This window comes from Barbatula barbatula (assembly GCF_947034865.1).
Source record: "Barbatula barbatula genome assembly, chromosome: 12".
NCBI classification, from domain to species: Eukaryota; Metazoa; Chordata; class Actinopteri; order Cypriniformes; family Nemacheilidae; genus Barbatula; species Barbatula barbatula.
In genome coordinates this window covers 9,732,696-9,758,650 of record NC_136775.1, presented here as the reverse complement: position 1 = coordinate 9,758,650, position 25,955 = coordinate 9,732,696, and the positions used below count along the sequence as shown (strand labels likewise).

Genomic DNA, 25,955 nt, shown 5'->3' with positions numbered 1-25,955 from the left:
TGCCTCTCTCAGAAATTCATAACTTATCTCCGGGTTGAAGTGGGAATTATCGAATTTCCGAGAGCACTGAAGGCAACGTTACCAAACGTTTTTTTTTGCGTGCCGGCCGTTTCACAATAATGATGACATAACCTTGCGTGTAACAATAATAGCCTACTGTATGTATTATAAAAAACTAATGAATCATATTATTAATAGACCTATAGTTTTAATATTTAAGAATAAGATTTTGCTGCTCTAGTACTTACCCACCCCACTCAGAACTCCAAACACAGCGCCTAGGACGCGTCTGATCACAGGAAAGTCTGACATGGCACCGAACAGGAACCTATGAGCTCCAGGTGGCAGAATACATTTACTCACCTGCTCCAAAGCTGCAAATACAATAATACCAATTACATATTATTCTATTCACTTTAACTTTTATTTCTGTGCCTAAAAGTGAAAAACCCACTTGAGTGTGGCGCTTTACTTCCACTAGTTTCTCTGAGACGCGACATTGCTGGTTCGTTTCTTCACTGCTATAGAAAAATATTGCAGAACAAGTCAGTTTTGAAAGATGCCGTGCAACGACTCAGTCGTGGATTTCATTTAAATACATCTACCGTGCCAGCCATTTCACATGTCTGGATAACTGAAATGCTTGTAAACGTGAAACAAACATTTGTTACAGTATATCTTTCGTTGAAGAGCAGTTTATAATTTTAACTTTTCTGTTTATATCTCATCAAGACATATTAGGCAGGTAAGAGTAAAATACGTGTACTTATTATATATTCATCAAGTTCTGTTTGTGTCTATCCTTCTAATAATTTCTAATCACGAATATATTTTTCTCACTCGATTCAGGATGGTTTTGATAGAGACAAGCAAACCGTTTCCAACGCTTTTCCGTAGAAAGCTGTCGCGTCTGCGCCGCATCTCGGCGGTGCGTCAGGCGCAACGCAGTGTTTGTGGATTTGTGTTGGGCTTGTTCCTAGCCTCAGTCTACGGTATGACAGCACTGTACATCCAAAACCACAACATCTGGTTCTGCGTCATCACCACCGGCATCCTCGCCGCATTGGTCGGGTTTGGATCGGGACTCTCCGACCGCGTGCGAACCAACGTCATGCTGATGCTGCCGATGTTGTGCTCGAGTAACCGCATGCCTGTCAATTTGATTACAAAAATTATAAACGCATAGTTGTTATTGTATATAAACGGAAAATAACCATATTAACTGTTTACACATCATACAGATGTAAATATTTTGTCAAGTAACTGCTATCCACTAATTTGAACCAATTAGCTTTCAATGCTGTTGCTAACTTGCTGGGTCTCTCTCTCTCTCTCTCTCTCTCTCTCTCTCTCTCTCTCTCTCTCTGTCTCTCTCTCTCTCTCTGTCTCTCTCTCTCTCTCTCTCTCTCTCTCTCTCTCTCTCTCTCTCTCTCTCTCTCTCTCTCTCTCTCTCTCTCTCTCTCTCTCTCTCTCTCTCTCTCTCTCTCTCTCTCTTTCTCTCTTTCTCTCTTTCTCTCTTTCTTTCTCTTTCTCTCTCTCTCAGAGACAGGTAAAAATTTCATTCTCTGCCTCATCTGTACCTTGGTTATTCAAGGCCCAGTGAGCAACACGATGGAGAATGTTGAACGTGCCGCAGACAGTATCATCTGTGGTGCAGAACTGGTCAAGAATCAGACTCAACAACTTCTTCAGAGGTCCCTCTACCCACTGCAGCGTATGTCTATCTATCCATCTATCTATCCATCCATCCATCCATCCATCCATCCATCCATCCATCCATCATCTGATCTCTAACTGCATTTTATGTTTAGCGGCCCTTAATAAGATCAAAGAGATTGCAAGGAATGCCTACTCTATGGCAGGCCGAGCACAAAATCTAATCATCACCTTGACGGAATCTGTAAGGCATGTCGGTGAGAATGCCATTGATACAAACATCCCATAATGACGTCACATTAACATTTTCAAACATTATGTAATATTTGTTTAAATGCATTTCTCTCTGTTTACCCTTCAGCTCGTAGTCTGAGAAATGTCCTGCACTTTTTGGCCAGTATTGGTGACGTGTGTAATGATAAAGTTGGTATGCCACATAAGAAGTGCATTTCACTCTTTGATGATGCCCGTGAGGACTGCATGGAGTTGCTCTCTGTGTTCTCGTTCCTCTGCAACCTCCTGGACGGATTCCAGCCGCTCTGCGGTCTTGCACGTGGTGCGTATCTCTGGCATATGATTAGACCCTTGAGGTCCCTGGTTTTTCCCCTAACAGGAAGTCTCATGCGCATGGTTCACTGATGCCTACTGTAATTTACAGTATCCTGTTTATTTTTTATGTCATGGCCATTTAACTTTATTACATTTGGAATGATGTCCACTTTGCCATTGTATATAATTGTAATTCACAGAAAGTGGTTCTTGTGATGTAAAGACTTTTTAGTACCATAAATCTCACAAGCCTCTCTGCGTCTATATGACTTCTTAATATATCCAAAGTCTATTAAGTTTACATAATTTAAATTAAATTAAACAGGCTGATAAATATAACAGATGGTGTTAGATGCACCCAAATACAAATATGGCCTGTATTCTAGCTAAAGAATCATAATTAAACTGAATCTTGGACAGCCTTGTGGAGCTTACTTTAATAACTTTTTGACAGTGGGAGAGCTGTTCTGCATCTTGCCATCATATATTGCTAACCACATGAAGATTTCTTTGGCTTTTCGTAAGTACGGCCCTTCTGAACTTGGTCTGTGTGATTTACTAACATGGATTTCAAAAACATCTAAATACATGTAATTCACCATTAAAACTGTTACTCCAAAGAAGCATGTGGTATCTGCTACACTGTTTTTTTTGTGAATTTCACACTAAAAGTTATGTTAAGGTATATTAAGCTTTCTTTCAGTTTGGTTTCCTTGCCATTTTTGCACTACTCATGGTTGTTGTTACCCCTAGCCACCATTACAGCGTTTGATCGAATTAAGAAAGAGTTTGAGTTCAACATTTCCACCAAAATCCACTTTGACGTGCAGCTGAACAGCAGCCAGTCAATGCAGGAGGCAGCTCAGAAGATCATGGAGGAGGTATCTGAGGAGCTGGTCCTCCTGCAGGAGCTCAAGGTCCTACTGGCATACTTGGGTTTCCTCCTGCTTCTCTACATGTATCTCCAGTATGTAGTTTAATTTACCACATTAAGTGAAGAGTTCACCAAAAAATGCAAATTCTGTCATCATTTACTCACCCTCTTGTCATTTCAAACCTGCATTACTTACTTTCTTCTGCAGAACACAAAAGAAGAAATTTTGAAGAATGATGGTAACCGAACAATGGCAGTGCATTGACTTGCATTAGTTTTGGTTTTTGCTTGTCTGTACTATGGAAATGATTGGGTAGTGCTGTCGTTCAGTTACCAGCATTCTCCAAAACATAGATTTTTGTGTTCTGCAGACAAGGTTTGAAATGACAAGAGGGTGAATAATCCCTTTAATATCAAGACTGTCACAGTTGAAATTATTTATTTCAACTAATGTAACATGTTAATTCATTTTTAATTGTCTTTTTACATTTTGTTTTGTCCGTGCTGAATGTAAAAGTACGTGTAAAATGTAAATATCCATTACTATTTATACAATCATAAGATGTCTTTTTCTGTTTATGAATAGGGCCGTTCTATACAAGAATCGGTACCTTCATAATGATGAATTTGACAACCTCTACATAACACAGCAGTTTATTGAAATGGACAGGAAGTTCTCAAGACAAGGCAAAGAAGTTGTACTTCCTCTCAGCCACAGAGAAACTTGCACCTACATCAGGCCATGTGAGTGTGTGAGTCAGTAGATAGACGGTGTGGGGTGGAGGGCCAAAGTGTGTGGAAGGAAGAAAGTAAAGTATGTTCATTGACATATAAATATGAGAAATAAAGCAGAAAGAACCTGAGAGGTTTAGAAGTGTTTAGGAGGACCCTGAGTAGAAAGAAGCCATGATGAGAAAAGTGCACAAGGGCAACTTCATCAACAAGCACCAGTGGACAATATGATTCACAGAGTGCTATAGGAAAATATATTGCTCTAGAACAGAGGTGATTCCATCCGATGGGTCCTAACTAAAAAAATAGATTCTGGTCATAAAATATGCAAGTAATCCAACCGTATAATAATTTAAAAACAAATATTTGTTGACTCTCGAAAAGAACCAACAAACTACACAAGATAAAAGAACAGTTAATTTCAAGATCTAGAATGACTAATCATTATGTTTCTTCCAGGCTCTCTGTATCTGACTGTAAGAGAGAGACGGGCTGTGATTGGTCAGGTGTTGTCTTTGCTCAGGTATATGGCTATGAGCGGAATACTGATAGCTGTGGACCTGCTGGTGTTTTGGGTGTTTGACCTGGTGCACCACCAAGCTCAGGGAGAGATCGTGACCAAAGGTACGCTAGATCTATTGGATGGTTTCTGAATTTTTTTGTATAGTTTTTTTGTAATGTGTTTGTACACTTTTCAGCTCCTGTAGTGGTTGCAATGCAGGTAAATGGGTCTGGATACGCTTCTGATATCTTCAGGGACATTGTTGCTTCATTTGACATCTTACAGAAAGGAAACATCACTGTGCTCAGCAAGAAATGTCTTGTAAAGCCCTTTGAGCCAGACTACATGAGATACATGCTTATCGGTACAGCTACAGTTAAGACATGTGCATTTGTGTACAGCTCTACAAAAAATGCAAAAGTAACATCCATTCAGTACATGTAGTGTTTTCCAGTGACCCCTTGTGGTCATGATTGGAAAGACACCTAGTACACCGAGCTGTACATTTCAGTCAATCAATCCAAAAAACTATTTATAAAGCTCAAATCTCGTGTGGTTAAGATATTTACACTAAATATCTCAATCTCACTCAACCTTTAGGTGTCACTAAATAACTGACACTGCTTTATTTAACTGCACCTTTATGTTTTTATATCTGCCATTTAAATTTAACGATAGCTAAAACAATAGGAACATTTTCACTTTTCCTTGTCATTTGGTTATATGCCTGATCTTTGTCTCCTCTTCAAACAAAGGTCTTCTTTATGGAGTCACTTTGTTTATTGTGATTGCTGGTGGCTTCGTCAAACGTTTACAGAGATTTGTGTGTGCCAGATATCATCCCCAAAGAGAAAAAGTAAGACAACACGTTCATCAGTTGGCTTTGTTATTGCCTGCGGCCTCGTGGCTCTGCCAAATCACAGCCATGCTGATATAGAGCCATAGCACCCTCCTACTTGAACTATATTGCATTATTACATCACATCTTCAATGTTTTCTCTTGGAATCAAACCCCTGACCATTTCCTACCATGCCTCTAAGAGTAGCTTAAAATGTGCATATGTGCGTTTCAGCAAAGGATTCGGTACCTCCACAGGCACATTCTCTCTCAGCGTCAGTCTTTAGGAAAAGCCCTTCTGAGAGCTGTAACACGGAACAGGATGGACCAGCAACACAATGGCGTAATACAAACTCTGGCCGAACGGTAGGACACTAATTTGTTCTACTTGAAAATTTGATATCAAAACACAACAACATTAAATACATATTTTGATTCGCTTAGTGCAAATTAAATATCCTCACACATTTATTTGGACGGATGACAAGAATGTTAGGTGAACAGGCATCTTCTCCATTCTTCACTAGGAACCTTATTAGTACAAAAGTTAATGTGCCCTACACTACTTTCTAAATGTATGTAGAAACAAAAACATGATGTGAAATGTCAAGTGCACATTTTCACAGCCTGCCAGGAGGTGCCATCATAAACAGGTTTCTGAATATCAATAAACAATCTTGCATGGCCTGTGGGAAAGTGTTGGAGAAGATAGCTGATGAAAATGAAGCACACATCTGCTCTGCCCCTAACTGCACAGGTCAGTTCTCACTACAGATTCAAGAAACATCATAAATGACATTTCAAACTGAAAAATTGATTTTCACCACTGGCTTCTTTTGCAGGATGTTACTGCTCGCTGTGTTTTCAGCTGATAGGAAACATTTGTGCCATCTGTATGGGGTCCCTCGTGTTCCATGATTCAGAGCAGGAGCTGTATGTCATGTGACAAAACATTGATAGACAAAATCATGCAATATTCCAAAAGGGTTAATGCTCTGATGACAGCATCTGATATGCAGTAGCATTGTTGAATGTTTGCCCCTCAGACTTCTATTTTAAGCACAAAGTTGTCAGCCCCCAATTTAATGTCCTGGTCAACATTAATTTTTGTTGTAATTGACAGACAAACTTGTATCTAACAAGTGTAAAAACCACAGGAATATTTTGTATATTGTTATTCTGCAATATTTTTAATTTAGTTTGCATCTTATTTCATTTTAAAACAGGGAAGTTTGTTCTAAATATATACGGTTTGTGCTGTATTTGTGAGTTCCAGAGACTCCAGTGATGAAGAGGATGTCAGTTTATGTGAGGATGCTACAACATCACAGATGAGGCAGGAGAGAGTCTGAGCTCATGTACTATAAAAAACTTTGCATTGTTTACCTTTTATCAATCATACATTTAGGAGTTAAACAGATGTCAAATAATAAAAAGTAATATATTGTTCATTGTGCTTGTGTGTTTCAGTAATCCAAGTCAAAACCCTTCCATATGGACCAGCAACCAACCCAGTCTTCTAAACACCAACTGTAAAAACTGTGTGAAAGGCCAAAGCATGTGAACTGACATTTATGCATCAGCAGAACTTAATGGAGAGCACTATTTCCTGAAGTATAAATTAAATGTGTTGTGGCAGCAACCAGCGTGAATAGCCTGAAACCTGTGTTCTCATTTTTACACGGTGAAACTGCATTTATGTCAGATACAAGTGATAAAAATGTATCTCGGCACGACATAAAACAGAAAGTGGTTTGACTGGTTACATTCTTAAGCAGAGGAATGACCGGCATGAGTCGCCTCCGAATGCAATCTGCCGTTAAAGGGATAGTTCACCTAAAATAAAAATGCTGTCATCATTTATTCACCCGCATGTTATTCAAAGCCAATGTTCGACTCTTTCTTCCGTGGGACACAAAAGAAAATTTTAAAATGTCTTTGTGGTTTTGCATTCATTCATACAATGGAAATCAATGGGGACCAGTGTTGTTTAATCGCTCTTCAAAAAATATTTCGTGTTAAGCAGGAAGAGGAAAGTCATACAGGTTTGGCATGAAATGAGGGTCGGTGAATGACGAAAGTATCTTTATTTGGGGGTAAACTTTCCCTTTAACTGTTAAACGGAGATGGCGCCCTTTTTATTTAATCGATTCTCAGCAAATCGATTAAATAAGAACTTCCCATTCAAACTTTTATTATTCGTATGGCTGTGATGAGTGGGAGGGTCGGAGGTGCGCGCGGCATCGCAGGTCAGGTGATAAAATACTATCGCTCCACTTCACCTGCAGTTTCCGCACCATCGGGATATGAAAGGAACGCAATGGCTACAGAGGTAAGTTAAGCTGCGAAGCCTTTCTAAAGTTATTACCTTGTTACCTTGTTTTAAAGTAGATAGTTTAAGAGAAACTTGCAAGCCACATCTGAAGCCATTTGTTTTGATCAATTCGGTTGGCTATTTCAAAGGGACCAAAATAATATGTGGGCTATATGAGTATTGTGAATATAGATTAATTTAAACAGTTAAATCTGATGAAAGTAATTGATTTGGCCATTTATTTATTTCCATTTCGTTTCATTCATTCTTTTTTCTTGTGGCCAACGCCCAGTAAGCAAATAGGATCGAGTGTGTAAAGCGCAGGCATGCACTGTAGGAGTGGAGGTAGATAACAGGTCTCTACAGCTTCTGTTCAGCGGCAAACAAAGGATTACAACTGAAACCCGTACAGTAGAATTTCAAAAGGAGTGCAGCTTGGGCATTCACTTTAAAAGATGATATTTAAAGCTTACGGCTGATCATCTTCAGAAAAGTCTCCGGAAAATGAGAGAGTTTCAGGAAGGATAGTTTCAACATTGTGACAACACTTCTGAGTTCTGAGATTGTATTGATAACAAGAATCACCCTGGCTATCAGTGAGGTGTTCACCGTTTGGCTGTGTTAAGTGTTGATCTGTGCTTACATTATTCCCTCTGTCTGAAGTACACAGATCTAGAACTGGCCCTCAACACCCTGGTCACAAACTTCCACTCGGCATCAGCGACCAATGCTAACACACTCACAGTCCAGGAATTCCAAAGCATGCTTTCTAAAGAGCTGCCCAGCATGGTGAAGGTAAGCCATTGTTTTATCACCTGTTATAGCCGTCTCTCTCAGTTCAAATGAAATTATGTACATTGATTTATGTATTAATGTTAGTTTGTAAAATGCCATTTTGTATGACAAAACAACCTGATTGTAATACAGAGGAATTATGCAAAGAACATATCTATATGAAGTCTTAAAGCATTTTCAGGAATGGGATGGAATGGGAGTTCAGAATTACCAGGACGGTGTCATGATGCCACAATGCATCTTTTTCAGCAAAGTCTCTAGAATTTAGTCTAAATAATTTTGAAAGTGATTGAATGAACTAATGTTGTGTTAATAGCTTCAATAGTACATTAAAGAAATTAGAAATTCATTATTAAGCAAATACATATATGAAGCTTCTTTTAGCTGAAAGTATGATGAAAGCATTTAGTCAGCAAACCATATCTTTCTAACATGTAATAAATTACACGCCTCGTTCTCTTCCAGACCGCAGGAGACCAGGAAGGGCTAAACAAACTCCTGAAGGACATGGGCGTGGAAGAAGGGAAGGGCGTCACGTTTAAGGATTTTTGGGGGCTGGTGGATTCTCTAGCTAATTCTCAGTGTGGATTGCAGAGCAAAGAGAAGCATGTGAAATGTGTGAAATGTATTTTGCTCTGAAATGGCCAGTGCAGGAACAGCCCTGAGCAAACAACACTGTCACTCTTTTGAAAATACATCCATTCAGTCCCCACCATCACCCTCTGCAATATTGTACATTCCACTCTGCTGGTCTTTGTTGTATTCACTGTGGTCTTATCATAAATGCACAGGTTGTTATGGAGCTCCTTAAATAAATACTCAACAAGCCGCTACTGCATAGACCACAAGTAATCTCTACCATTAGTGTAACCGGAGCCGCACCTGCCTGGCCTGATAATGTAAGATTCATTGGGTAATTTAGTTCCTCATTTGTTCTGGTGCTGCAGGATTTTGTATTGGCCCACTGTCACTTTCAGCCTGCCCAAATTTGTACTATTTTATACTTACTGTACGAAAAATGTATTTGTTATGTGTTAGATGTGACCATCGTGGAATATTCTGTTTGTATTGAGCTGATTGTGATGATAAGAGTGTTATATGGTTGACGAATAAAATAACTGCATCACATAGTTCATGAATGTAGCTTTAAGAAAATGATTCATAAAATCTGTCAGATCTTTAAGTCTTCTCTGCGCTACATTATATACATGCTATATACTGTATATGTTTGTACAAAGTCATTGTGCAATAGCAAGGTGGTATTCAAGACACCAAAACATGTGAACGACAATAACACAACAAAAGGAAAATGAACAACAAATTAAAAAATGCTGAAGAAACTGGAATGTAGATGGCATTTAATCAGGAGGCCTGTCAGAAAAAACAGTTCTACTATATTACAATTTTAAAAACTATATCTTTAAACTATTGCATTTTGTCTTTAATGTGAATAGGAAAACTATAATTTTGGTACATTGTATTAACTGCATAAGTTTGATGCACTTGCACTCTTGCATCTGCTTTAAAACATTTCTAATTCAATTCAACATAGTCCGTTGATGGAAGTTTGACAAAAAGAATAAGTTACACAACCCACCAGAGACATCCACCCACCTCACCCAGGACATAAATAAGAACAGTTTCCGCTTTATGTACCTCGCTGTTGAAGCAACTCGAACATTCAACCTATTTTGTGTTACTTTGTGACAATGTGCACAGTATGTGTAAACATGTACACAGTGTGAACATGTGTTAACAGCATGATCTCAAGAATGAGGTCTGTGCCTGACTGTGAGGCTTCTAACACAATGTATGATATTATTAGTAAATGTGTGTCACAAAGCATAAGGTCTGTGGCTGACTATAGCTAAATGTATAACATTCATTGTTTAAATAAATGTTAAATGTGATTAAATGATTTAATTGTGTCTGTATTGTACCCTAAAATCTACCATACAATTGATTAAATGTTTTTGTATTATACCCTTAAATCTACCATATAATTGATTAAATGTTTTGGTATTATACCCTAAAATCAACCATATTACACACATATTCCCTGCGTTTCAATTCCCCTACTTACACAATGCCCTAAAAGTAGGAACTATTTTTGTGTTGGAATATAGGTTATTTTGAGGGCATTCCAAAAGAGGTTGCACACACTGGGACATACAAACAGCAATAGAGCTCTTCTTTCGATTAAGGTATTTATTTCATTCATTATTTCGTATTTAATGTTTACTGTACACTTACATGTGTTAATTTAGTTACGCATCGGTTATATAATTTAATAATGCAGTGACCGTCAATAAACTCCGCCTACTCGCAGTGAGTTGTGGGTATCAGCTGTTATATTTATACCGGAAATTCGAATTTCTATCGGTATTAGACCATCCGGGAATCTTTGGAATACTGTTTTCAACATTCTACGACTTAGGACATACGAATTCTACTTTCGAATAGTATGCTGATTGGAACGCAGGGCAAGAGTTGCGTTAGGTGGGTGGGGCTTACTGGAATATTTATCAGTTTCCGCTATCGTGGAAATGTGTTTCTGACAAAATTAAAGTTGAGGGGCATTTAAGATTTAAATAGCTTTGTAATGTGTGTTTATTTGTAACTTATATGTGTAAATGAATTGTATTGTCAATTCGTTGTAATTGTATATGTAAGATTTTCAAGTCCATAAATAGTCCTTTCAGTATTTCTCTTTCAAAGATGCCCATAGAGGTTACTTACGGATCAGTCCTATCATTCCTGAGCCTGGTACTGGGGTCTCCCTCCCTGCCTCTTGAGAAGTATCTGGCAGTGTTATCCTTTGTTTATGTTAGACCATTAAGATCAAACCACAATGTAGCTAATCTTTTTTGGCAGTTTTATTGAAAAAATAATGGTAACCCTGGAATCGAGGCGTCATACACACCATTTTTTTAAGGGGCACAGTGTGCACAACACACAGAAACATGTAATATACGTACAAATACATAGGCTACATTTAAAGCAATTGTATGGAGAATATCACTTAAGCGTATTCAAAACAACAAACAAATACATTTTTTAATTGTTACAGTAAATGCATCAATTTGGTGTGTTTTTTGTATATCAATTTTGTGCTATAGTAGAGTCACTGTTTGAATACAAATGTACATGGAGCACAAAAGAAAAATGAAGCAAAATGGTTACCCTTTGTTAAACTGCCTATAATACAGATTTATTATCCATTACAAAATTCCTTCCATTAAGAAATGAAAATATATAATGCAATATATTACATCATTTATGAAGTACATTTGTATATTTGAAAAGTGTAAATTCCTTATGTATTATTTAAACTATTATTTTTAACTAATATACTACTCTATTTATTTCCAAATTTCTTATTATTTTATAGATTATTGATGGTTCATTTAGAGGAAAATATATTTTCTTTAAGAGTAGTGTCAGTTGTTGCACCCTGAAATTGAACTGTAAAAGTTATTCACTTTAAACGATGCTAACTGTATGCCAATTGCCAAGAGAGGTGTTTGACTGCGCAGACTAAACCAATTTATCGCAAGAGCCATTTGAAAGCTGTCTGTTCTCACAGTAATTTGTGACATAGCTGGGATCAGTCTGGGCCACTTTTAAGTAAAAAACCCAGTTCATAACTGATACAGTTTCTTCCTACAGAATTGTGCAACTTATCTAACTCGTCATTTAGAGGTTGCGTGCAAAACGGACTATTCAAAGATTTGAGGAGACACGTGCCCCTCTGTTTGAATGGGCATGATGCCTCTGCCTGAAATGCACTTTTACGTGTTATTCGCTGCATTGCTGCCACAGGGCTCTCAAGTTTTGAAGACAAACCCCCACCCAAACACAACAATGGGGGTGTTGTTGTGTTGGATCACTCACTGAACACAATTTAACCAAATACAAAGTATTTATTCTATTTCCATTTATTCATTTTTGTGTGTGAGTGTATGTGAGAGAGAGCGAGAGAGAGAGAGAGAGAGGGAGAAAGATTATGTAAGATTAAGTGTTTGTTGCCTTTGTAACAGGTACAGAAAGCGTACTGTTAAATATTTGTATTATTAATTCGAATTCTCACAAAATTGTTCATTTACATACACCTGATGGCTGCCTATGTGAAGTGAGTGCCTTTCCCCTTTAATTGGTGTGACTTTGTGAGTCCATATAATTTCCTGTTCAGCCCCCTCCTCTTCCTCTTTGCATTGGTTATGCAGTGGAGAGGTGAGGTTATTTTGGGCTCCTGATAATCTTAATTAATCCTAAATTTTATTGTTGCTTTTATGTCTATATTTTCATTATAATTTATGTCTATAATATTATTTTACCTATCTGTGTTGTTATTTTTGTCATTTCATCCCATTTAAGTTATATTTTTGCGTTTGGGCCTGAAAGCGAAATGAAAGCACATGTGATAAGTGTATATCACATTTGTCTTCTAGAGTAACCGAGGGCAACTCTCACTAAGAGGCTGATTATATTTGTTTGTGTACATCAGGTATGTTTTTCTTATGTATTTTATTATATGATTTATCGTCCTTGTTGAACATTTGAGCAATGTTCTGCGCGTTCAAAATTGGAGAGAGACCAGTCAAAGTAAAATCTTGAAGTTTATTGATCAGAAGATTTAAAAAAAAAATTTGGGTTGCCTTTGACACAGTCTTAAGAAGAACTGATGTCTTTACAATGGCCCGACCGACAACCGACAAACAATTTCACAGCATATTTATAACATTTCTTGCGGTGCCTCTTCTTCAGCTGGGGTCCAATCAGTTTTTCTCCCCTTTGTCTGGTCTCCAGCCTCCTTGTTTTTCAAATCACCATCTGTAACACATTTACACGAGACCCCCACACCCCACATTCCAACACGCGCTGTGCGTAATCTGATTTTAACACACACACATAGCAATTTCCTGTGGAAAAAGCCCCACAGAATCAGCGCTAAATTCAACTTACACACTGGTTATATTTTGTAAAGGCACGTTTAAACCACAATAAAAATCCTTCATCCTCTTTGCATTGGTTATCCAGTGGAGAGAGTAACCGAGGGCAACTCTCACTAAGAGGCTGATTATATTTGTTTGGGTACATCAGGGAATAAAAGATCAGCGAAACTGCGAATGCTGTCCTGTTCTTATAAATACACAACGCAGACAACAGACCAGTTACACCTTTTTTGGATTCCTTCATCATTTGTGGTGTTGGCTCCCATTTTAAACAGTTCCGCCCAGCCATTTTCAGGGTCATGATTGAGGACAATGTCCCGTCCAGAGACAAGCTGTTTCGTGTTGAGGTTTTGTTCAAACCGACCATCGAAAATACTCTCTCGGCATCAGCATTAGATGTCTCTTCCACCTGCACTGTCTCTTCCACCTGTACCATCTCCTCCTCCACAACCTTCTCTGGGCCAGCATCCTGTAACCTGGCCTTTTTTCTTTTCATTTTTCTGCGTGAGAAATACGATGTGGGTGCGTGACAAAAGACCGAAATGAGTGACGCGTGACACTTGACAGCCCTGCTGGTACAATTGTGTAATTTTCTGACACTCTTCAGTATTGTCATACACTGTTGGTAGGCGTTATACACTGTTGGTAACCTCCTATATATATATATATTCAATAGGTCTATACAATGTTACCGTTACCCACACATATTTAAAAAAAACACATGTAACTAGAATAGATATGTAGGAGTAAGATAATCTGGATGATCTGAAACCACATTTAACAAAAGAATGAATAAGACTATGCAGTTGATTATGCAATGATTTAAGGGCTATGATCAGTATACTTAGCCATAATCAAGTATCATTTATTTACATTTATCAAACATACATACTTACACTTATGATTTAAGAGCACAGCACTGTTTTATTCTCACTAATTATATATACTTACACTTATGGTTTAAGAGCACAGCATTTAAAAAATTCAGGGTTATCTAAAAATGATCCACACTTTTTGAACACTTGAACACCTGCACATACACCACACACACTTTTGTGGACAAATTCAATTAAATTGAACTTATCGCATGCGGCCAAGGACGCCAGCTGAACATGAGTTCACTAGGGTGCTCAAACATGAGCTCATCTTTAATAAAAGCCAATGATAAATCGTGTTTAGTTGGAAGACCCCGGAAAAGTGTCCAAATAAGGGCACATGAGATATTTGTCTATGAAATCCTCATTCTTTATTGGTTGACTTGTGATAATAATGTGCCAACCACGATTACATACGTATCCGGTTGCCTGGGATCTTTTGGTTGCAGAAGCAGGGTTATTGGTTATTAAAAATAAGAGATAACAGGAATTTACCTGATTGGTGTAACGGAAGATATCAGTTGCATCAGTTTCACTATAAATATGGCCTTGAAAACACTGTAACTTGAGATGCTTTGGGAAGATCTCGCTTGGTTTGGCATGCGCAAATAAAGTTAACTTTTTGACACCTGGACCCTCTTCGTCTGAGCAATTCTTTGAAACTACAGGAACAACTTTCCACAACAGTACTAAAAGTTACCAACAATGTTTCCCTGAAACAGTTCCCCCATGCTCAATAAAAAACTGTATATTGTATATTCGAATGTTAATTTTTTTTAAATAAAATATGGTGAAATTGAAGTAATCTAAAACAAGGTATTTCAAATAAAAATATACACAATTAATATGACAATTAATTCAATTATTTGATTTACGATATTAATTTAACTTTTACAAATAAAATGCAAAAAAATACATGAATTCTTCAATAATAAAAATAATTCAATAAAATGGTCTTTTATGGCTGCGAGCAGAAATATCTCCACTGGGTAAAAGTCGGTTGGAAAAGCATCGGGTCTTTTATTTTGAAAAAAGGCCCCGCCCACTAAAGAGGCCTCTGATGAATATGCGAATATCAAGCTCCACCGGACATAACGGAAAGGACTTTACATTCTAAGTTTCATCCATTTGGACCCGCATCCCAGGTAGTTTTCTGTGAAGATTTGCAAGGTCAGGTATATTTCGTCTATTATTACACATTCTCATTCGCTACGTGTCGACAAATGTCTGCTTATGACCTAACGGGGGGACTAGATTCGCCCCATCGCGTTTCACAAAAGGCTGCTTGCGGATCTTGCGCTGTTTGTAAAACACGCCTGAAGTATTCCACACAGCCCAAACTTCTGCCTTGCCTGCACACAGTTTGTCACGCTTGCCTTGTGAAGACCAGCAGAGATGAAAGCACACACGGTGAGATAGCAGCACGCACGCAATGTCCACAGTACTGCACGTGGAGACTTTGGAGACAATTCGGGCTCCATCGTTACCGCTAGTAGCCATTAATATAACGCTAGCTTTGTGCCTTTGTCGTATACTTGTTTTTAGGGTCTATCCTTAGTCCTTAGACGTTGCAAAATGAGTTGCTAATAATAAAAAGTGGCTTTTCACGTTGCAGTGGTGTATATTCCTACAAAGCAAATCGTTGTTTAATTGTAAACGTGTAGTAAGCATGTTTTTGGTGAATTGATTACTATTTGCATTTTTCCAACAAGCACGGTCCTGTTGTGATTTGTCCTACAAATGTCGTAGTTTAAAGATGGTTATTTACGTCGAAAGGATAACAACTACTTACGTTTTACGTTTCTTCGCAGAATGTCCTTTATGCGGGCAGTCCTTCTGTTTTTTAGATGTCACAGATTGCATTGTTTTTGAAGATGCATCTAACATTAAAGAAGACCCGAAGGTAAGAGCTTATGATGATGAAAATGATTGTAAATAACTAAACCCAGTATTCCTATTACCCCCCAGTTGATAAGATTGTTGCTGGTCCACAAGTGACATCATCACGTTTTCATCTCTGCAGTGCAGTGCTTGTGAAGAGAATGAGGTTAGTGGATGGTGTGTCCAGTGCGAGGAGGCTTTATGTTCCGACTGCGTGTCCGCTCATCGCAGGGTCAAGGTGACGCGCGACCATGAAGTCAAAAACACAATACCACCCACAGGTGAGATCCCCTCATGTGCTGTGCTCTCACCCTTAAGCCAAACATGCTGGTGCTCTATTGGATCTGTTCTGCTTGTTTGTTCAGTTGGGATGCCCAGAAAACGTTGTCCCTCACACAGTCAGGAGAGCTTGAGGTTCTTCTGTCTTGTCTGTGAAGAACTGACCTGTAAAGACTGTCAGCTTATTACTCACAGAGGCCACAGGTATAACCAAACAGTGGATCCATTCTTTTTAAGATCAGAGGGTTTAAACAGTCTTTTCATAATGAAAGTTTTATGCATTCTGGATATTAAAATCACTTGTGTGGCAGTTTTGTGCAGCAGGAGGAAGCTGAAGAGTCTCAGAGACAGCGGCTGCAGAGTTTGCTGGAGTCCATCAGAAAACAAAAAGAGGCAGTTAGCACCAGCCAGCAGCTCCTTGATGCGAGGTAATTAAAACAGACCTGTGTACCTCTTACTATGGTCAAGACCTAACACCTTTTGTTGTAAGCAGCTCGTAGTATGTTTGAAGAAACCATTACTAAAAGCAATCTACGTTGTGAATCCTACTCGAGGTTTGATATATGATAAGGAAGACATGTTCTTATCTGGCCCATGTTTCTTTAGCTTTCACTGATTGTCTTTAGTGAAAGTTATAAAACGTTTGTTCGAAAAGTGTTGATCCACTTTTATCAGCACTTGCGTAAAAGTGATTAAATTCTATTTGAAACGACAATAGAGAATAGAAAACAAATATAGTTAAGCGAGTAATTTTTGTTCATTAGTAAATCAAAAACTCAAAATAGACCTAGGCTATTTATCTTTAGCTAAATCATGGATGAATTCAGATGGGAGAATAGCGTTGTCTGCTTCTAAACACAGTTTAAACTTGAAATTATTCTTATCAAAACTATTAACACAAAAATATACAGCGCTCCAATAAACTTGATAGCTTGCCAACCTTAAAAACATGGCTGTGTGCACATTTAGTGCTCGTGCAAAATTGGAATATCGCATAAAACATTTGCGATTAAGCACCGTTTCCACCCAAGCCGTCACTTTCCTACTAAACTGCCACTAAATAGCAGTAAGAGAAGCAACTGAATATAATAATTTTCATATATAATAATACTTGTGAAAGCAGACGATTACGAAACACAATAAATACGGTGCTTTTGTGGATGCCTGCTGTTTGGGAAACACAGTCGTGACATTTCTAAGAGGCAATTACAGAAATACTTAAGAATGACCATAACAGCATTTCTGATGCTGTGTAACAAGATCAGTACTCTGGTTAGTCCCGTTGCGCCGTCTCATAGTGCAATTACGTGATTCTTTGGAGGAATTTATTCGGCAAATGCATTTCCATCTCACATTATTCACATTAACAATTTCTGCAAAAATTAAAAACCACCTGAGGCGAGTGTAAAAACATTTTTGCAAATCAAGGGTTTTTCATTTGAAATTTGGCATTTCTATCACTCGTTTCTGATGCGAAAAATCAAAATGCGAATAAAACCAAAGTGACTTACTGGTAACAGACTAACTCCAAACTTTGACCCGAACATGTATGTGCTTGTTTTACTCAACAAAAACCTTGTAAATATAAACATGATACTCATATACCAACCTTTCTATACCTTTTGTATTGCATTAGGCTATGGTAGTGTTCCGTTATATTTTTTCATTAAGGCTTTGTGTATATTTTGACTGAACAATGCTGAACAATAAACTTTCATTTGTTTTCATATGATATCTTATATGTATCGTATATTTAGCTTAATCTCTTTGGGCTATATATCTTGTGTCTCTTCGTTGTTCTGCATTTACCAATACAATATAAATGAAAAAGTTTGATTTAAAATTGATGTCTTTGTCATTTGCAAAAGGCAACAATATATGCTACAGAATAATAACAAAAAAGAGAGCTTATTTAGGCCTATTTGGCATTCAAAAAGGGAAGGCAGTAATAATTACAAATTGCTCTATTTAGCCACCTAAAAACACAGCAAGAAAATATCTTTCACCGTAATCAACCCTATTTTCACCATAAAAAGCACATAACATTACACTGCACTATATTATGTCACCTGTCTTCACGGGATGCGTGTGAAAGCATGCACAGATTCCAGAAAATCACTGGCAGTGTGAATGAACGAAATGTAACGATCCGAGGACAAATTCCTGAACACATTTTGCGTGTATTTTCCAGGATCTCTATGTGAAAAGGGAAAAGCAGGAACAAATCACTTCAGATCCAGCTAACAAATAATCACTAGAAAAAAATCAAGGAACCGCACAGATCAAATAATAAGTTTCATTTGAGGCGGATGCATGTTACACAGTCACTGTTTTTAATGTGTTTGGAGCTCTAATGAGAAAAAAACCTACTCGGCCAAGGTCAGAGAAAAGTATGTTATCACCTCTAAGGAATGCAGCCTTGAAGAATGGGTAGACAAGCACACAGTTTGGACTAAAGTCATAACGCTCCAATCTGTGTTGTTGCTGCCGCTGAAGCAGAGAAAGCATTATCATCATTAAGTATGAAACTGCTTGCCTAACAGTATTTCAACAACAACACTCATCATTATTTCTGTGTCAGATGATCTCAGAAGTACTGGGATTAAAGCAGAGAGTTACCAATTTGCATGCATGAGACACACGTGTTTACAAGCTCTCAGTCTGCCCAAATTAATCTCAAACCAACATAAAGTAAATACGATCTGACAACAAAACTGCTCTTATGATTGTCTTTCAGGATTTTGTTACATTGTTCTTTTTTGCTTCACATCTTAACTGAACAGGTTTGAAACAAAACTCTTTTAACGATTGTAGCGCGGACAAATCATATGTTGAAGCTGTGTGTTGTTTTTCACCAAACTGCCATGCATTCCATGTTTTCAGGTTATTTTAAACTGTTTATAGGTAAATACTGTGTTGGTGTTAATCAGTTGTGTCATTCTTTTAGGGCAAATTCTTTCTAAAGACTTTTAATTGCAGGTGTCACCTTATGAATTTGTTTTACTGTATAAATATATGTCACTTCAATGCATTAATGCTTTTTATAAAAAAGTAACCACTATAATTGACCTATGGTAATTGTTGTAAAAGATTCCTTAATTAATTACTTTTTATTTGTCATTAAGAATCATAAGATTTGTTTTTCCGACTGGATGAATACTGAACATTACAAATAGCAAGGAAATGGTTAAATTAAATGTTTTACAGGACTAAATTGTGCTATTTCCTATTTCCATCTCATCTAGATATAATGACATTCAGAGGATGAAGCAACAAGCATTTAAGGCATTAGCACAACTGGTTCACGTCATTTATCAGTCACTCCTTCTGAACGCTAGGCAGACCTTCAAGGAGGTTGAGGTAAACATTTAATGAATGATGCTCATTTACTCCTTGACTCATACAATGCAAAATGTTTAGGTTTTACACACTTTCAATCATTCTGCCATGAATAAATAGTTCCAAAAAAGAATATAATGATTTATTTTCAGAACTAGCTGCATGCGTTATGATGAAAGTTCTTTGGCTTCCTCTCCCTGAGCAAAAACCACCAAACTGAAAGCAGTTTCGCTTTAACCTCATTAGCCTTCAATGCTTACCAGGGTTTTTAAGTCTTTCTGTTGTTGTTCTGTTTGAAGGTACTGTGTGCAGAAGAAGTGAAAGGTTTGTTGCAGAAGAAGACATTACTAAGCAAGATGGCAGGCTATCAGGATTACATAGCTGCTTTTATTGACAAAATACTGAGCACAGAGGGCAACTGTCTACTGGTCCACAAGAAGAGAGTAAGCACTTTCTACCTTTTGTTTCTTGAGAAATACTTTTTTTGTAGAATCTAGTATTCTGTTTGTTTCAGCTTTCTTTTGACACCTCTGCTAACATGTTTTTTCATAAACGCTCTTGTTTTTTTGTATCTTGTAAATTCATTGCAGATTACTTGTTTGGTCTTGCTATTCAAATTGTATTAACGTGTTTAACATTACCTACCACTGGGATCTTTGTTGCTCAGGTTAACCCCACAATAATCGTATTGTTCGGATCAAATTCAGCTTTCATTGTACTGGTGTCTTTTTTTGTTTCTATCTCAGATTGAGACCCAGTTAAGAAACTTTCTCTCCCAGAAGACGTGTCCACCTGATACTATGTTTGAGCTACAGCTTCAGATTCAGAAAGAACACTTTAACAACATCATGAAATGGGGTACAGTATAACCACTCACCTTTTTATAAATTAGGGCTGTCAAATGATTAATCGCATTCAGTTTGTATTCATAAACGCATACGATACATGGATATATTTAAGTAAAATATAAAGTATAAAGATGTATATGGGTAAATATAAATAAAAGCATATATATATAAAACGCGTGTTTATCAATGCAAAATTAATATGCACAGTACACAGACATATATTATGTAACACAAACCTTTATTCTGGATGCGATTAATCGATTGGCAACCTAAAAAACTATTGCATATGAAAAACGGTTTACCCCTCATGTGTTTCTTCTAACCCAGGATTTATGAGGGTTCGAAGGATTACTGTTCCATTTACATCAAGCATCGGTTCCAACTTGGAAAAGTCTGGCGACGGCTCAAATCTTCAATCTGGCAGCGCAAACTCGGCTCTGACTGCTACCAATGTTTATCCTCTTCAGGCCTCCTCAAGTTCTGAACAGTCCACTGATGGTGTCTCTACTCAATCCAAGCATACTCACAGTCCCTCATCTAACTGTAAAACTCACTTAAATCATGCACCACCTGGGAACCCCACTGTACCTCAAATACAGTCAACCATACCTAGTAAGACCTGGACCTTTCATTATTTCCCTGACCCCCTGCCGGTCTCCAACCAGACTCCATTGCAGACACACACCGTACCAACAAACACCCAGGCAAAGATCCTTTCAAACACAGTATTGACTAACCACCAAACACCCAGAATTTCCAACCCAGTACCAGCTAGCAGTCAAACACGTGTATTTCGACCCATAAAACCTGCAAACTCTACTTATACCCGAGCCCCTATGCTCGCCAAAACAATCACCGATAATCAAACCCATGCACACCCAATACCACTGGATGACAGAACAGCTATATTCACTCAACCACCTATAGTAGCCCACCCGATACCAGATAATGCACGAACTGCGGTACTCGCCCAACCAATACAAGCCAAACACCAGCCACCGATAATCACCCAACCAATTCCAGTTGATGACCAAACGGCTGTCCTCACCCAAGCAATACTATCCACCGGTCAACCACCTATATACAACCTTCCCACACCAATTCATGACAAGATGATTGTTCTCACCCAACCAATACAAGCCCACAGCCAGCTGCCTATATTCACTCTTCCAATACCTTCCATCAACCAAACAGCTGAATTGACTCACCCAACACCAGCTATAGCATCCAACAATCAAACACCCATACTTGCCAGCCCAGTATCAAGCATGCCAACTGACACCCGAACACTCATACTTGCCCATCCAATGCAAGCCAACATTCTGGGAGCCATGCACACTTTTCCAGCGCAACCCAATATTGCCTTAACTGTTCCTTCAAACACACTTTCAATTGCAACAGTATATAGAGACTACAGTACAGAGAATTCCCAGCTTCATGGTCCTTGTGCATCGAATCCCACCAATCCAACAATAGCTGGTGTTTTTTTATCCGAAAACCCAACAAGTTCTCCATATAATAGCAACAACCTCAGGACCAACCTCCCTGTCAAGGCATTGGCTGACTCTGCCTGTGATCAAGTCGCTTGTGTGAGCAGCACAGAATTCACAGATATGGAGAATCAAGAAAACAGCTTGCCCACCTCCACTGTGTTGGAGACTGATTCCAAAGAACACTCTCCTGCTTCTGGAAGAGATTGTGTAAATGCTTCTGTCCCATCCAGCATTCTTCAGGATCTTCTCGCTAGCACCACTGAGAGACGAAGTTCTCAATGTCTGCTGAGATCACCGCAGGAGGGTGGGCAATTTAAAACTGGTAATTTATCCGAAAAGAACCGCTTTGAAAGAGGACACTTGAGTGTTGGCATGCCAATCTCGTTCCATCAGATTGTAATGAACACAGGCGTGCCTGTTTGCTCGGACAATGTAAATGACAAGGCTCTGTTGGATTCTCTGTCCTGTAGTGGGTCAGAAAGAATAACTTTATTTTCATGTGAGGTTGGTGAATATTGTTTCCTATTTACATATCGCTGCTTTTCTTCTGAAACCTCGTATCGCCATATTTTGATATTCAAATACCCTTTATGTTTGTCACCTGGGTTTTGCAAATATCTAACCAATGAAAGTATTAAAAAGTGTTTGTCCAATTTGACAACACTGTATTAAATTATTTGAAGTGTTTTTCCATTTCCTGAAAAACACAACATTTTGGAGGTTTTGGAAGGACAGCGACAATATGCAAGTTAAGAGTTGATCGATATCTCTATCAGCTCTATTTAAAATCTATTTTTTTAAACCAGAATACGACAGCAACACATGACAAGACTGCCCAAAGTGATTTTAACAGGGAGGAACCAAAAGAGGAAGATGAAGAATCTGCAGGTAACAAAGGAATAGTTTTAGGCATAAATTACACTTGAGCGTTGTGTTTTGTACATGCCACGCTTATCTTTTCTTACTCTGTCTTGCAGTAACATTGGAACACCAACAGCAATTCAAGAGGTGAATACCAGAATTTTTTTCTTCATATTGGGTCTATTACACAGGAAAATGTAATATTAACCATTATTTATACAACTTCGCAACACACTTTATTATTGTATCAAACACGATTACAATTAAAAGACTATTCATTGTTTTTACATTTAAAATGACTTTGACATAAATTAATTATTTTACATAAATTTATATAATAAATTTATATAATACATTTTAACAGTTCTATGTGTTGTCTTTTGGTTTCTAAGGATTGATTCTTTAAATAGGAGACTTAATTGTTTCAGTAATTGGTTCAAGGCAAAGCTTTAAGGGTTTGTTCACCTGAAAATAAAATATAATTTATTCACGCCTATGTCATTCCAATATGGAATGCCTATGTCACACCTGTATGACTTTCTGTCTACTGCAAAACATAAAAAATATTTTAAAGAATGTTTGTAAGCAAATAACATTGGACGCCATTGACAAGACCACTGAGACATTTTTCAAAATATCTTCCTTTGTTTTTAACAGAAGAAAGAGTTGTATAGAGATTTTGAAAAACTGACAGAATGTTTTTTTGGGTAAAAAAATAAACACGCGTCAAATAAACAGATTTTAGTAGCTATTTATCATGTTCCTTCAGTCACGCATTCAACCACTGACTGGTTTCTTTTTCTTAACAGATTTCTGCGCGTTAACTTATTGCGCCTACCTGTCTCCTTGCCTTCATGCGGGCAGACACTTCCAGAGTTCCACCTTACTACCGATAGCTCTGCTGACCATACCTTTGTGGAGAAAACCCATGGGGGGGGTGTAAGCTACTCTATAGAAAACAAACCAGCAAAAGTCACAGATTCATCTACAAACATGCTAAAATACTTAAGTGCTTCTCTTGTCATTCAGTGCTTCGTGGGGATTTAGTCCACAGATGCTACCTCGATTGAATTTTGCTTCAGCGGTGTATTACCTTTCCTCAAAAAACAGTTTTTTATGTTTACATCACCTTAAGCATAATCAAAGTAAAACTCAGGTCTCCCTTCACTGCTGTCGCTCTGTTTTCCTTACCATTGTTCCTTTTTATAAAAAGGAGCTTCCTCCTCTTTTTGCCCTCTCAATGAACCGCAATACTTTTATTTGACAATGAACGTTCAGCAGGTGGGCTGAGTCAGAGAAGCCATAATTTATTTAGGCTTTTTTGCAGCATTCCATCTTTACAAAGCTTAAGATAAGCTGCTCTTGGCCTGCTCAAATTTCTCTGTTAACACCTAGATAGACATTAGTTAAACCGTATAACTTATTCTCAGTTGTATCCTGCTCATCTTCAGATTAAACGGGTGTGGAGATGGAACAATGATCCAGAGCCATTGAAAGCTTCTTCCCGAACTAGACCCCAAGATAGTGTAAGCCCTCTGTCAAAGGAAGTACAGTTCTGCTCCATATGCCAGTCAGCAGGAGCCACGCTTCTGTGCTTCAAATGTGGCCGTGCTTTTCACTCCGACTGTCACATCCCACCCATCTATGTCAAACCTTGGTGAGAAAAGAGGCGCTTGATGTGAATGTAGCTTCCATTTCCTTTAAATGAGACTGAATTCTTATAGTTTTGACTGGGCTTTACATTTCTGTTATAGTTGTTGCTCTCTCTTGCAGTGAGGATTGGGTGTGCTTGCTTTGTCTGAATGTCAATGATGAGATCATTACGTACGGCAGTGAGAAGAAACGCAGCCTGAGCCTGCAGGATCAAAGAGTAAGACTCTACCTGAAATGATCCACATTAGCTAATACCATGGAAATATGCGAGATACTAAATGATATCGTCTTGTTACAATGTTTTCTATTTTGTTCAGAAATGTGAGAAGCTTCTCCTTAGTCTTGTTTGTGATGAGAACAAATACCTGCTCTACAACATAAAGGTAAAAACGCTATGTAATTGTCGCACTTACACACAACTGATATTTACTATAGAGATTCATGATCAGTGACCATTTAGTAACACTTACACTTGTTTTTTGAACAGCGCTCAAAACGGGCAGATTTCGATATAATACTTGGCCGACTATTGGGGAAACAGAAGCCACCTTATCGGACTCCAGCTGAACTTGTGTCAGATGTTTGGACACTTCTTGACATCCTGTCAACAAACTCGGAGGTAAACTGTAATTTTAGTCAGTCTAACACTTTGCAGTTTGAAACTTCATAGTTATTTGTGAACTGTTATGTAGTGTAGTGTGAATAACACACTGTTTTGTTTATACAGAAGAGAGATGTGGTTGTCAAGCTTCAAGAGTCTTTTCAGCAACAGCTGAATGAATCTTTCGGGGAGAGTCTTCATGCTTCTCTTCTCAGATGCTCCAGCAGCACATCAAACGCTTCAGACGTTGTACCTCAAAGAGAAAAGCATAAAAACACTTTAAAACGGATGCGAGAGTTTTTCACGGCCAACTGTGGTACAGTATCAAAGAAACCCTGCACTGATTGGGGGAAGGAAAGTGACGACTGTGGGAACCCTGAAGCCACTGAACATACAATCGATTGACTTGAAGAAAGTTACTTTTGAACCACAATAAAACTTGTGGAGAAGAAACAACCTTAATGTACATAATTATTTATTGTAAATTTTTGTCATAAGTCTTACAGTAAAAGGGTTCAAAGAGACTGTGTTTGTTGTTTTATCCAAGAATACTCAATGCATCTCTTCACAGAAATGCCGCTTGATGTCGTTTTTAGCCCAATATTTATAGATAACAATGTGATGAAACGATGACTCCAGCAGAGGGCGCTTCTCTCGTGTGCACATACAAACCTTAAACTAGCAAACACCCAAGCAATGTTTAGGTCACCACATAACACTCCAAAAACTACCCAAACCATTTTATCAGCTCCTACCTAGTATCATGGAAATGAATTAGTCATGTAAAATGTTCAAAAATATAAAACGGGAAATAATAATAAATCATCTTGAAAAACAATAGAAACAACAGCCTTATGGTTTGAATGGAAAGTATAATGGATCGCCATTATAGAACACCATTAAATCCTTC

The 25,955-nt window shown here is 38.0% G+C and overlaps 3 protein-coding genes across 5 annotated transcripts; all 3 read left to right on the top strand.

The window, feature by feature from the left end:
* Nucleotides 1-855: 855 nt before the first annotated feature.
* Nucleotides 856-6,810, top strand: dcst2 (DC-STAMP domain containing 2). Of its 2 annotated transcripts, XM_079470414.1 has the most exons (15): nt 865-1,139; nt 1,544-1,714; nt 1,812-1,913; nt 2,018-2,212; nt 2,660-2,725; nt 2,959-3,172; nt 3,666-3,823; nt 4,271-4,435; nt 4,510-4,677; nt 5,069-5,169; nt 5,387-5,517; nt 5,778-5,908; nt 5,994-6,084; nt 6,428-6,509; nt 6,622-6,810. In XM_079470414.1, exons 1-14 carry the CDS (start codon nt 995-997, stop codon nt 6,501-6,503), a joined length of 1,914 nt encoding a protein of 637 aa, XP_079326540.1. In that variant the 5' UTR covers nt 865-994; the 3' UTR covers nt 6,504-6,509; nt 6,622-6,810. The 2 variants fall into 2 exon arrangements, with proteins under 2 accessions (XP_079326541.1, XP_079326540.1); XM_079470415.1 differs by lacking the exon at nt 4,510-4,677 and having other exon boundaries at nt 856-1,139.
* A 380-nt stretch (nt 6,811-7,190) lies between these two features.
* Nucleotides 7,191-10,176, top strand: s100v1 (S100 calcium binding protein V1). Its single transcript, XM_079469054.1, has 3 exons — nt 7,191-7,483; nt 8,129-8,260; nt 8,726-10,176. Exons 1-3 carry the CDS (start codon nt 7,355-7,357, stop codon nt 8,897-8,899), a joined length of 435 nt encoding a protein of 144 aa, XP_079325180.1. The 5' UTR covers nt 7,191-7,354; the 3' UTR covers nt 8,900-10,176.
* A 4,964-nt stretch (nt 10,177-15,140) lies between these two features.
* On the top strand, nt 15,141-25,569 carry trim33l (tripartite motif containing 33, like). Of its 2 annotated transcripts, none has more exons than XM_079469171.1 (17): nt 15,141-15,260; nt 15,902-15,993; nt 16,114-16,252; nt 16,337-16,454; nt 16,562-16,678; nt 19,496-19,610; nt 19,889-20,032; nt 20,336-20,447; nt 20,765-22,434; nt 22,737-22,818; nt 22,908-22,938; nt 23,601-23,730; nt 24,243-24,448; nt 24,565-24,661; nt 24,762-24,827; nt 24,932-25,063; nt 25,172-25,569. In XM_079469171.1, exons 4-17 carry the CDS (start codon nt 16,342-16,344, stop codon nt 25,448-25,450), a joined length of 3,294 nt encoding a protein of 1,097 aa, XP_079325297.1. In that variant the 5' UTR covers nt 15,141-15,260; nt 15,902-15,993; nt 16,114-16,252; nt 16,337-16,341; the 3' UTR covers nt 25,451-25,569. The 2 variants fall into 2 exon arrangements, with proteins under 2 accessions (XP_079325297.1, XP_079325296.1); XM_079469170.1 differs by having other exon boundaries at nt 15,164-15,500.
* The last annotated feature ends 386 nt before the right edge of the window (nt 25,570-25,955 follow it).